Genomic DNA, 13,157 nt, shown 5'->3' with positions numbered 1-13,157 from the left:
GCCTTTGGACTTTAGTATAAACTGATTACCAAAGGTTCTGAGCCAATGAATCCATCAAAACTTATGGTACAAACAGCAAATATACTATTTTAGACCTTTGGTACATTACAGTGCAATGTTATATACCCAAACTTTATCATTTTTCTTGACTTGTTGTCTGGGGAAGGAATTAAATTTCTGGCAGTGTCAATCTTTTGAGTTTGGTCTATGTTGTTTTCATGATAGCAAATATCAATGTTAATAGGTAAACCTTTCTCCCAGTGAGTTGACTACAAGATCTCTTCATCAATTAACATAATCTGACTGAGAAAGGTGCCGAGTGGGTGCTGATAAAAAAGTAATTTTTGCTGCAAACAATGTAAAATTTCAATCTCTGATAGTGGCTATTAAAGGCTAGTTAATATATTATCTTGTTTGCCTTGTCAAATCCAAAGTCAATTTATCAATTACTATGGCTCGTAATTGATTTTTATTTTGCACCTTGTGAATAAATCTCGATCAGATCTCAATTTTTATTTTTCAGGATGAACTATGAAGTTAAGATGCTATGAAATAAAGCCAGATATGACTTGTCATGCAAATTGCTGGAACATTGAACTGAGATGAATACAGCACATTATACACATTGTTATGAATGTGCATTATTGTTATTCTTAATAACCATGTTAATTGATTTTGTTGTTGGCTGGTGTTTTTATAACAATTGTTATATTTATGAAAAAAAAATATAAACATGCATTGACTGCATGAGCAGTGTGTCGTCAATCAGCACCCACTTTTATAATTTTCTGTTTAAAGTATCAATTTCCAAGGGGCTATGTTTAATTATTAGTCTAATCAGCTAGGAATAATGGGTCTATGGAGCCAGAGAGGTACAGCTGCACTTAGCATTAGTCAGCTGCCCAGCATCTTGCCTCAGCTTTGGCCTCAGTTGCTTGGACTATGCATAGTTAGCAAGATTAGTCAGCATAGATATAAAGTCCTGCAGACATTCAAGAGAACATCATTAATAATTGCATACTTGATACTTTTGGTAATATTTCTGCAGTTCAGGGTTCAGAAAAGCCTAATTGATGTCCATAAAAATCCAGTTGTCCTCAAAATATCCGACAAAAGTGCCAAAAAGTTCAAGAATTTGTTAAATTTTCTATAGGAATGCATAAAAATATGATTAAAAAAAATAAAAAATAAACCTGTCAGTTATTGTCAGTATGAAAATCTTTAGTTTTGTCCACATTTTTTGACGTTTTAATATATATTTGTACTCGCATTGCCAAAAACAGCGTCTACGACTTGCATTTATCTTCAAAAGAAACACTTTATTGCAGGCTAGGCCGAAAAATACATCAAAAAAAAACAAACAAAAAAATTTCACGGCAAAAAAATTCATAAAAACCAGGGGGGAGAACCTGTTGTTTACTAAATCCAGAAGGGGGAATGCTGCTGTAGCGGGCTCACAATTGAGCCCGGTCAGTGGTAACTACCATGGGCAAAAGGACCATGTGGCGTCAGCAGAGCTTCTGCGGTTGCGCAGAAGGGCGAAGTCCGCCATGTTTTTGGCGACAAAAATTGCGGCGAAGTTACCGGAAAATGACCAGCCGGTCCTCCAGGAAATATTATATAGCTCAGTGGGGGGAACCTACTGACCACCATAAACTGGAACTAAATATTATGTCAATATTATGTTAAAGAGACATATAAACTCTCTTGAAACTTTACACTTGACGTAGGAATATATGTTATCTAATTAACAGTGAAGACTGTTTTAAACCAAAACAGTTCTTCTTTACATAAACTCAATATATGCAGTTGAAACTACACACTTGATTAACAAATTGACGTAGAAATATGATATGTTCTTGAATCAACAGTGGAATGACCCATAATGGTGTCGACAACATATTCGAAGCAAAATACGGCTGTTTTAGACAAACACAGTTCTTGTTTACATGGAAATAAACATTTCCTTCTTCTATTTCTAATTTCGCCAGAGGGAAGACGAAAGCTCCTAGGCATTCTTGAAACGGTTGTTAAATCGTAGGGAGGGGGAGAAATGTCTTATCCGCATTTTATTATTTTTGTCCGCAATCCCCATTTTATTATTTTTGTCCGTTCGTCCGCCTATCCTTCCGTCGTTGATGTCATTCCAATGTACCGTTTCATCTCGCCGTTAACTGTCATAGTTACTGTTGCCTCATACACCACATTGCTGATCAAGCATTTGCGTAATAGCGTCCTTTTTTCCGGCAGTTGCACGTTGTCGTTTGTGGTTAGTACGTTGTCTTGGAAATCGTTGGTACCTTTTTTGAGAGGACTTGTGGTCGGAAATGATAATTTTGACATTTGGCATACAGCTATAGTTAATCTTTACTGCGTTCCTGTTGAAGATTTTGTCCCGATTGCACATGCGCATTCGAGAAAAAATTGGGTGTTCCGAGGGTAAATTCCGTTTAAACAAAACCATTTTCACAGAGCAGCAATGTCGTAAAATTCACAAAAGCGACATACTTCCTCGATTCTTTTTGAATGAACTTGGCAAACAAAGAATTGTCAAATAAGACAAGTAAAAATGATTAAAAAACTCTTAATCTACCATTAACCATGCAAAAAAATCGCTATAAACACAAATAAAGTTTACCCCCCTTGACTGACCAAGAAACGGGTGTTCCGGGGGGGGGTTAATCCGTTTAAACAAAACCATTACGGCAGAGCAGCAATGTCGTAAATTTAAATTGATTTAAATTGCGCGCGTGCAAGGTCAATCGGGTTCCGTAGTAGTTCCTCGATTCTTTTTGTATGAACTTGGCAAAAGGGCCAAAGAATTGCTAATTAAGACAAGTAGAAATTATTCAAAAATCCTTAATCTTTTTCTTCTAAACTTTGCACTAAAACGAAGTTATCTTACGTTTAACTACATAGATCTAGGATATACGAGGAGGAATTTCGTTTTAGAACAATCAGCATATTTGTTTACATTTTCAGTAAGCCAATCAGAATGCACAAATTTTGACTACTTCCGGTAAAAAGTTACATCATTCGCCACTCAAAATTTAGGATTTAAAAATGTAAACAAATATGCGAATTTGTTCAAAAACGAAATTTCTCCTTGTTGGCCTAGGACGTGTAAAAACAAATTCGTAAAAACCCGTCAAAAACATGTTTCCTTTCAAGACTTTCTGCGAGGAAGCCATATATAGCAACGCGGACTAATAATGAGTAAAATGAGAAATAAAAAGTGTGAATATAATGTGTGACACTGAAATTAATGAGTATTTTTACGAAAAAACTGAAAAAATACTAAAGTATTTGTACCTCGTGAGAACTCCACGCAAAATCGCCAAAGCCGCGGGGAAACCATCGAGGGTACAAGCTGTCCGGGTCATAGTATCGCTGAAAAATTCCATTGTCATGTGGTATAAAACAAATTCAGTGGTTGGACAAGTTATAGTTGAGAGGTATATTTGATCAGTAGTACAAAAAATAACAAATTTTGATGTTTAAAGGGGATCTTATACCTTACCGTCTTTATTATGCACCTTCTTAAAAATATCTCAATGTATAAGACCACCTTAATTAAGAAACCGGCACAGGCCTTCCTAGTAACCATATCACTAGTTTCGTGAGAAAAAAACACGCGTATCATATAATTAGCACTCTATACAACACATGAAGTTCAATGTTAACGTTTTTTTATTCTGGAATTCGGGCCAGAATGTTCTATGCCATCGTTTGTCTACTTTGTTCATCGGGAGAGATTGCTTTTAAAACTTGCATTGCTGCTTGCGGGATTCTTGTACCTAAAATCGCATTAGTTGAATTACTTTGGTCCTTGGAGATAACTATTGCCACGCAAATTTTAGTATTGGATAAGTTCCAATATAACCAGGGAGCAGTGTGGCAGCGTCTTCAAACAACTTAGCATCAAATGTGGTATAAAAACTGCCTAAAATAGACAAAACAATTCTCGACGTTTCAACCGAAGGGCCTTCGTCAGGAGAGTTAGTATGAAAATAAATAGGGGAGAATACATGTTTTTTATGGGGACAAAACACGTGATAAAAATGGGCCAATAGAAGACAAAAAATCAAAACAAATTGGAATACATTACATTGTTACAGAGACGCCTGATTGTGGGCTAAGAATAGCCATGAGGGAAGCCTGATCAGGTCGAAACGTTGAGATGTGTTTTGTCTATTTTAGGCAGTTGTTAATTATACCACATTTGATTTTAATCAAAATTCCCATTTTTTTAATCAAAATTTTACACTATAGATGCGTTATCGAGAGTGAATTTTTAAAAAAATTCTGTCTAGTTAATGAAAAACAATTGGCGGTCACCGAACTTATTTGCGATATAAACTCGATTTACATCTATTTGGCAGCCATTTTGAAAACGCTCCGTTGCTACGGCAACGCCTGCCAAGCACAAGTTGTCAGCAATGGTTCTGAATAGATTTCGGCTTTAGATATGTTGCCTGATAAGTATATAAAATTTTAGTCTTCTAGTCAAACAATTAGATTCTTAGCATGTTTAAAACGTGCATCTAAAAATTTCAAGAAACTGTAGGGATCCACCTTAAATCATCGAGAAAAGATAGGGTGTCCCAAAAAAACCAAAACTATTGAAATTACCGAATTTTTGCCTGTGGGGATTAACGCAACCTATAAAATGCTAAATTAAAGAGGGACTTGTCGAAGACGATGATGCTTGAGTTGTAAATTTAAACATTCATTTGCTATTCATATGTATGAAGTGTGAAAATAATACGTGGGTACAAGCAAATTTTACCGTGATCATGCATAAAAATATGCTTGGCAACAGGGTGCTTAGGCATTCAAACTTTAACTATTGCATTGTCATGGATGATTTCCTATACAGGGTGTCTCAAAAAAAACGAAAACTATTGAAATCACCCATAACAATGCAATTGTTAGAGTTTGAATGCCTAAGCACTCTGTTGGGACCCACAGGTGTATAAATGTTTACCATATTTACCAAAATTTATACCAAAGTCATTCCAAAATTTGCTTGTTCGCAAAAATGATATTTACTAACAATATTTACAATTTACAAATATGGGTAACAATATTTAAATGTGTATCTCAAGAACCATGACCTTCGACATTTCATAAGTTGCGTTAAATCCCCACGGGCTGAAATTCGTGAACACGGCATTCAAATTTTAACAATGAGTGATTTCAATAGTTTTCGGTTTTTTTGAGACACCTGACACCTTTGAAATTCAAATTAGCCGCGAACTTATGGCTGGAATATGACAATTCCCATGTGTACAATTAACAAAAACGATTTGATAAAACTGTTCTTTTGTATTTACAGAGCTTAGAATGCTTTTTAACTCCCAAAGGGAACAAATATTATGTTTTAGGTTAATTAATATGATATGCTTTGTATACCAATGAGATATTTTAGGCAACTTCTGTCACATTACAGCTGCTATGCGCTAATTTGAATTTCAAAGATGTCAGTTTTTTTACTGACCCTGTATATTTCGGACACCAAAACGATTTTATAAATATCAATGGTGAACACATACCCGGACCAAAAACAGCGGCAATGCCTTTTTCAAAGAGAAATTCGTAATCCTGCGGGGGAATGACTCCACCACAAACCACGAGAATATTGCTGGAAACAAGCAAATATTGATGCTATAAGTACAAATTTTCAGCTGAAACAATATAATTTAACATTCGACTAGTGATTCACGCAAGTCAAGTCATTGGAAATATTGATGCGATAAGTACAAATTTTCAGCTGAAACAATATAATTTAACATTCGACTAGTGATTCACGCAAGTCAAGTCATTGAAGACTCGCATTAAAAATGGAACACACAATGTGTAGGGATTGGTGCCCTTGCTACATTTTCACTCTTTCCCTTCAGCGAGTCGCAGTTCGAAAGCAATCTTTCCCTAACAGAGAGAAACTCCATAAGGATGTTTTGAAGGGTTAAATACCTTGTAATAGCTAAATAGTACTGCACAGTCTGCACTTCAAACTTTATAACAATTCAAATGAAATGTCCATATTTTGGTGTAATGTCGTTATACCACAGCGATGTCGCTGCATGGTCATATTTGACACTCATATCAGCTCATATTTATTATACTTCAAGGCTGGGCTTCCGTAATTCACTTGCATATAGCATTTCTCGCACAGCGCTGGGATTGGTGGTAAACAGGGAGAAACAATTGCCCTCATAATGGAGCACTTTTCTAAGGGAATTTCCTTAGAAATGGAAACACTGCTTCAAGATAAGGGACTTTTGGCTAATCGTTCAGTTGTATTAGACACACCTTTTGTCCTTCGCTTTCAAAGCTTCCACTAATTGCGGTACAAGGGTTTTATGTCCAGCAGCCTGTGTACTTATTCCAACTACGTGTACGTCTGCATCACAAGCCTGTTGGGCAACTTCATCTGGAGTCTACAAAATCATTATGGATACGAAAAATACCACTGTCACAGTATAATATTCATCTTGACTTTTACATGATGCAGCATACAGGTCAGATCACTTCTCAAATCATGATAATTTACAGTTAAAATGAAGGGAGGAGATTTAGCTATTATATTTTACTATTATTTGGGGGATATACTTAATTTTACACTTCCTCCTTATAGACTTAATTTTATACTTCCTAGCTTTTTTGGAGAAGCTATAACAGTCAGCTGCCATTTAAAAAAATATGAGCATGAGCGGTATATATGCCAACTTAGGCATGAAGATATCAAACACCTATAGCATGCATGAATGAAGGCTTGTCCAGTTCAGTTTACACGAGCGAATGTTGATGCAATTTTAAGTACGTTTTTCGTCCTTTAATAGCTGTGAACGAGTAGGTAAGTAAATGTTGTTTGCTTTATTAAGGCGAATTGCTTCTTCTACGGCCATATGATTTTTCACTGCGTCATGAATAATCTGTCAAACTATACTGATGACTCAAGTCAAAGGCAAAGTTGCCAATAAATAAATGACTACGTGTTGCTTTAATAAATAACTACGTATTGTGAAGTTGCCTATAAATAACTAACTACGTATACTACCTAAATACTAATATTATACCTGAAAAAGAGGCCCAATGTCGACATCAAATCCCAAATCCGCAAATCCTGTTGCAATAACTTTAGCTCCTCTATCATGCCCATCTTGCCCCATTTTAGCAACAAGAATCCGAGGGCGTCGTCCTTCCGCATCAACAAATTTCTATAAAAGGAGAAGTACCATTAAAAATTAATTTACGTATCTATAGGTATTGTACATACAGTACAAAGCGAATAGAACGGTTACTCGGGAATGATGTTGATTTTGAATTTACATGTTCACACATATGCCAGAGTTTAACATGTTCGTTTTCTTGCGACTTTAAATCGAATAAAACTAAAGGTATGATTCCACAGGCGCGTTTTTCTTTGGAATTGCAACCGCTAGAAACATTTCTACTTGATTGTTCACAATTCGCGATTCGCTGAAAAATTTCGCCCACGGAATCCGGCCTTAAAGTTTAACAAATTCAGGAAGAAAAATACTTTACACATGATTAAATTAAAGGCAGGGTCCAAACGTATGATATCAATATCGAACAGATCTTGTGTTGCTCCTTAGCCAACAAAATTTCTTCCTCACGAAGAATAAAAAGCCTAGCTGTAAGATTTATAGCGTAGGCAGCAATTAGCAAAACAATGTTAATTGAAGGGATCAGCTTACTTCCACAGCATGGAAAGTTCATAATAGATTGATTTAACTTCAATAGTTATGAATTCACAGTGATAATTTTTGATATCACCGTCGGTTACGTTCAAGCGGTTCAGGTGATGACGCAAATACATGCATGTCGTTGAATCGGGAAAGGGTACATTTTGATACTTATGTATACGTGTTATATGCTAATTATATATGTGCTTTTAATCACGTCAATTGTCGTGAATCAAATATGGACAAGATACAACTTATATCTGTTCCGAATCAGAGTGTTTCGAATTTAATGTTTTTCGATCTCCATCATCCAGGTCTATAGCAATATTATATGTGATGTCTGTAACTCACCGCGACCTCATTCAAACACTGAGTGATTTCATCAGAATTCCCATACTCGGACTTGTAGGCACCACTGACCATGCGATCACTGGCAACATGTCTTCCAAATACCTTGTAAATTTTTTCAGTAGAACACCTAATCACTTTGTTTATATTATACAATTATTATATAATTAGACTACATTAGAAAAAAAATTCAGACCTTTTCCATCGCAAACGTTATTTCTCCCACAGTGCATCTAACTCTTGCAGCCTATATTAAAATTAGAAAGCCTGTGAGAGTTAAGTGTGTTGTCTGGTCCAAACTTCGCTCTGAGCACAACTAAAAGATAAGCGTCACACCCTGGGAACAAAGATGACTTCATGTATCACTCATCGATGTCTCCCTAGTTTTTTTGAAAGTGTATTTCCCATGCGCTAATTTTTTTTCCCTATGCCAGCTGGTATGCGGTCGAGAAGGCAATAGGTTGTGGTATACAATTTTTACATACAGGAAAGAGTATCATATCGAGTTGCATGTGAACTGACTGAATTACAATTTTTAAAACTTCCATCATGCATTATTATCGTCGCTTTACCCCCTGACTACAGGCGTTAAACATAATGAAAAAAAATATCTGGGGCGAAGTCGATGATACCCACTGAACAAATATTATCAATAAAAAACCTTGACAGCAAGATCTAGGAGGTTTCCTTTCTCAGTTTGACAACACTCAGTGATCGCCGCCATTGCTTCTTCTGCCTGCAAAACAATAATAATTGAACTTATTACCGCAAAAGCAACAACAGGCATGTTGCTATATATGCTTATCACAATCACAGTAATAGCCCTATCATAATTTAGTGCAGCAATTATTAGGACGTTAGTGGGGGTTACTTCTTTGCAGTATGATTTCACCTCGATTACTGAAATATATCACAGTCAATGCGGCTACGTCATAGTACGACGTAGCATCGGCTGGGCTGCCTATATAGAGATTACTTCATGGTTGGCGAGTGCGTACGATTTTTACGCACGAGTTGTGAAGGATCGCAATACGAACGAGTGAGCGCAGCGAACGAGTGAGTTTGCGATCCTTCGCAACGAGTGCATAATAAAAATCGTACAAACGAGCTAACCATGAAGTAATTTGTTTATTAAATGTGTATAGAGATCAATTTGACACCGACACGCTTTTAACATACAAAAACACCGCGAGCAACAAAATCGAAACTTTATGCATGAAAGCATATTTATTACCGTTCAATTTCTTTGTAATTTTGTTTAATAGAAGTTAGACATTCTTTCCGAAAGATTTGAGAATGTGCTGAATGTAAAAATATCTTGAATATGAGAATTATGTTTTGAATCTCACTTTTATATCTCGACTCCATCTTGAAAGAAAATGTAAACAAATTGCCGTCAAAATGACATATGACAATTTTTCACGTGTGTGAAGAATATCGTACGTCCAATCAAAAGCCGTGTATGGCATTTTTTCACACGTGAAAAATATCGTACGTCCAATCAAATTGCATGAAATTAATTTGCACAGTGAAATACGATTTTTATTTCATCATTCTGCTGTGCATAAATCTCTATACACATATAATATATGATATTATTGTATTTATCGCTGCGAGCCTCCCTATATCCTTGAATGTGAATGCGTAGTGCTTCTATTCGCACTTCGCGATCTCAATTGACGGGATAATTCTCATCAACATAACCGTGATATAATATTATACAGGGTGTCCCAGTAAAGGTGGAGCCCGAATTATGTATTCGCTAGCTTTGTTAAGTTTTAAACAATTAATTCGGGTTCCGCTTTTACAGGGTTTTTACGTTTATCATAATATAAACAAGACCGAGTCGTTGAATTCTGGATGTTAGAAGCGGAAATGTAAATTATCAAAAGTATCTGACACCTTCTCTATCCAAAAAATTAAGCCAGGGCACCTCATCTACCATTAGGTTAGTTTACCAAAAAACTTCATATATACTTACAGCATTTTTATCACGGTTTGCTTTTACGTCTGCAATCTTTGCAATCTGTAGGAAATGCCAAGGTGCAATGTGCTATTATTCAAGCATCTATTAAATGATTTGTATAAAGAGCAACAATACCCTTTTCAATACCCTGATTTATGTATTTTTCAGGAACCTGATACGGGTGTAAAAATTAAATCAATTTCCCAAAAGAAAATCAAAAAAAAACCGAAAACAAAAACAGACAAGACGCTTGCTAAGCACCTACCCGAACTAAAGGAGCTGCTTTTAGCGCAGAAGTTTAAAAATAAAAGCAGAAGATTAGCAGGCACTGCAAAAACATCGCAGTTAACTTAAAACGCGGGCTGTCTTTAAAAAAGGAATGGGGAGTCTTTGAATCGTCGATTGCTCACCCATTTTAGCAACATAATATATACTATTTTGAAATATAATATAGGCGCGCAGTCTTTTAGTTTCGATCCAGTTTACGGAATATGCGTACAGATTTAATTTTGATCGCGCAGAATAGTTCGTGTAGCTTCGATCGACGACACAGAATATGCATGAAGTGTCGTTTAGTTTTGATCGAGTACGCTTAGAAAGCGTACATTCAGAAATACTTGGGTACGCATAATAAAATGCACTATTACTACGCTTTTTGTTAACGTAAGGTGTCGTATGTCAAAAAACAGACCTCACCCTCAGCTAATGTTAAGCTGGAAGTCGAATGAGCCGCTCAAGTTTGCACGAAGAAACAGGAAGTTGAATGAGCCGCTGAACGCCAATAAGATGTTCACAAATATGTCACATGCGACCACATTTATTTCGCTTGGCCAAAATGAAGATTGGCCGCGTGGGAGGATAAGTTTTTAACTCTCGCTTTATAGCTCGAGTAAAAAGAGCACTAATAATAATTAATAACAAACATCAAACACAAAACATTTGACAATGACACAGCGGGACAAGTGAGGGAAAGAACAATGCAAAGTGTAATGATGTCATGCACTGTTTGAAAAAATAAACTCAAAAAGTTGCCGCGGTTCTAGCTCCATATAAGGTGTGTCTTAAAAATAATTAAACATAAATAATTATATTTTTCTGCAACTATATCATTCACTTAGTGATTATTATTCACAATGTAAATCATTATCAATCATGAGCTTGACATGAGAATGTTATTTTGCGGATTGTGTTTGCGTCAATGTTTGTGTTCTTGGCTTTGTTACCTGGCTTTCACGAACTTTCGTATTGTCAATTACCAGAACGTCAATCTTTTCCTCTGCCTCTGGTTTATACTTATTGACTCCAACAATCGTTTCTATGGAACAAGATCATATACATATAATAATTAGCATAAATGTTCAGTATAAGACAATTGACAACAAAACCCGACAAAGCATAAGTTATAAAATTATAATGATGATTTTTACCGATATGCTAGTAATTAAAAAATTCGCCGAATTGTCTTACCCTTGAAATAAGCAAGAATCTTACCGCTTCCCGAGTCAATCCGAGCTTGTCGCCGAGCAGCGCATTCTTCAATCCTCAACTTCGGCATTCCTTCTGCAACAGCCTTTGCCATTCCTCCAAGATCCTCAACCTTGAATAAAAACCATACGATCTCACACAACCAAGACCTTTGACCAGCTAAGAAAACGTTACGTTGAAATACTCGTTCCTACCAACCTCCTCTATGATTTTTTCGGCAGCGTCATAGAGGTCATTAGTCAAGCATTCCATAAGATACGAACCAGCCCATGGATCAATAACCTGAAGTGGGATAAAAAAAGGAATAGAAAGCAAGATATGACTTTTCAGTTCAACCTCGTTTATTTACCTGGCTACACTCAGGATCATTAATTTTCAAAGAAAATAACATTATGAGAGTAAGTGCTAATAAGCAAAGAATAAGCGCTTGCCCTGTGGGAATGCAAAATAGGATTAGACTAGGTTACCTGCAAGGTAGGGATTGCTGCGGGCATTAAAAACAAATTGAACCAAATATCATATAAGAACAGGATTGGCAAAACTGTACAATTGTTAAAAAAATATTACAAAAGCGTTGAAATTTGTGAAATATGTGTCACACGATCACGTCGCAACTAATTTAACAAAGGGCGTGTTAAGGTGAAATTTTTCTTGCAACTTGGAATTCTGCTTGTAATCAGTAAAGTCAATGAAGATATGCCATATGGATCGGAAAAATATCAACGCAAAACACGTACTTTGGCATTTTACATTTCTCAAGAGTAGAGTTGTATTGGAAGTTGCAAAAAAATTGCATCGTGTAACAGGGCCTGAACTAAACTCTAAAGTTAACAAAATAAGAATATAAGTGACTCTTTAGGAAGCTTACTATATAACTTTGCGATGGCTTCCAACAGTTATATAGAATCTTGCTTGATTGTTAAATATCGCCTTAAACATGCACCCTGAAAACTCACATTTGGAATGCCAGTTTCCTCTTGCAAAATAAGTTGGGTGTTCCGTGCAATTCCAGCACTGAATGGTGTAGGTAGCGCCAGAGCTTCGTCAAATGAGTTGGTATGAAGAGATTGTGTACCACCAAAGACAGCTGCCATTGCTTCCACTGTTGTGCGCACAACATTATTGTATGGAACCTGTCACGATAAAACGCAATAACTAAAAGAAACCTTATATAACAACAACAAACAGGGATAACAATAAAAATACTTCCTAAATGAAATGCATTAAAGAATTCTGGTATATATAGCATTGAAAAGGCTCAAAACGTTGGTGAAAAGCGCAGTTAATTCACTGTGTGTCTTTATACAACCAGATTTCTAGCGCAAGAATAAACATCGCACTATTGAAACTATGCATTTTAAAAATTTCAATAACTACTACAAGGTGACTGCTAACAAATAATTATATAGTCAGAAACGTTGACAGTGTTTATCAAGTGAGCAATGCTCCATGCAGGGTTTTAATTTTTTTTTTAATTTTCGTGATTGTTTTACCTCATTTTTAATCTATTAATACGCACGTTTTGTTTATTATTTTTATCACTTGTGCCCGAGACATCTTTAATTTAAAATTTCCAATTACTACGTATATGGATTGCGTCCAGAAACCCTATAGAAATGTATTTTTACTGCAGCGTGAGCGAAGGA

General features: G+C 36.0%; 1 protein-coding gene across 2 annotated transcripts in view; it reads right to left on the bottom strand.

Moving 5' to 3' along the window:
• Positions 1-3,034: 3,034 nt before the first annotated feature.
• The window catches only part of LOC114524193 (methylmalonyl-CoA mutase, mitochondrial-like), a 47,218-nt gene continuing 37,095 nt past the window's right edge, over positions 3,035-13,157 (bottom strand). The window contains exons 10-22 of one of the 2 annotated variants that reach the window (XR_003687083.1): positions 12,468-12,644; positions 11,710-11,793; positions 11,518-11,623; positions 11,250-11,341; positions 10,042-10,086; positions 8,722-8,796; positions 8,257-8,307; positions 8,064-8,165; positions 7,083-7,223; positions 6,316-6,443; positions 5,556-5,644; positions 3,313-3,797; positions 3,035-3,206 (exon numbers count right to left, since the gene is read on the bottom strand). Coding sequence is in view for 1 of the 2 variants with exons in the window: in XM_028545328.1 (XP_028401129.1) it covers positions 3,718-3,797; positions 5,556-5,644; positions 6,316-6,443; positions 7,083-7,223; positions 8,064-8,165; positions 8,257-8,307; positions 8,722-8,796; positions 10,042-10,086; positions 11,250-11,341; positions 11,518-11,623; positions 11,710-11,793; positions 12,468-12,644 (1,170 nt within the window). In the remaining variant the exon portion in view is untranslated. Of the gene's footprint in view, positions 3,207-3,294; positions 3,798-5,555; positions 5,645-6,315; positions 6,444-7,082; positions 7,224-8,063; positions 8,166-8,256; positions 8,308-8,721; positions 8,797-10,041; positions 10,087-11,249; positions 11,342-11,517; positions 11,624-11,709; positions 11,794-12,467; positions 12,645-13,157 lie in introns of those variants that run through there. The other variant, XM_028545328.1, reaches the window with a different exon arrangement.

The sequence above is a fragment of the Dendronephthya gigantea genome, unplaced genomic scaffold (assembly GCF_004324835.1).
Source record: "Dendronephthya gigantea isolate DGI-Jeju-01 unplaced genomic scaffold, DenGig_1.0 000030F, whole genome shotgun sequence".
In the NCBI taxonomy this organism is placed as follows: Eukaryota; Metazoa; Cnidaria; class Anthozoa; order Malacalcyonacea; family Nephtheidae; genus Dendronephthya; species Dendronephthya gigantea.
This window is presented reverse-complemented; position numbering and strand designations above follow the sequence as displayed.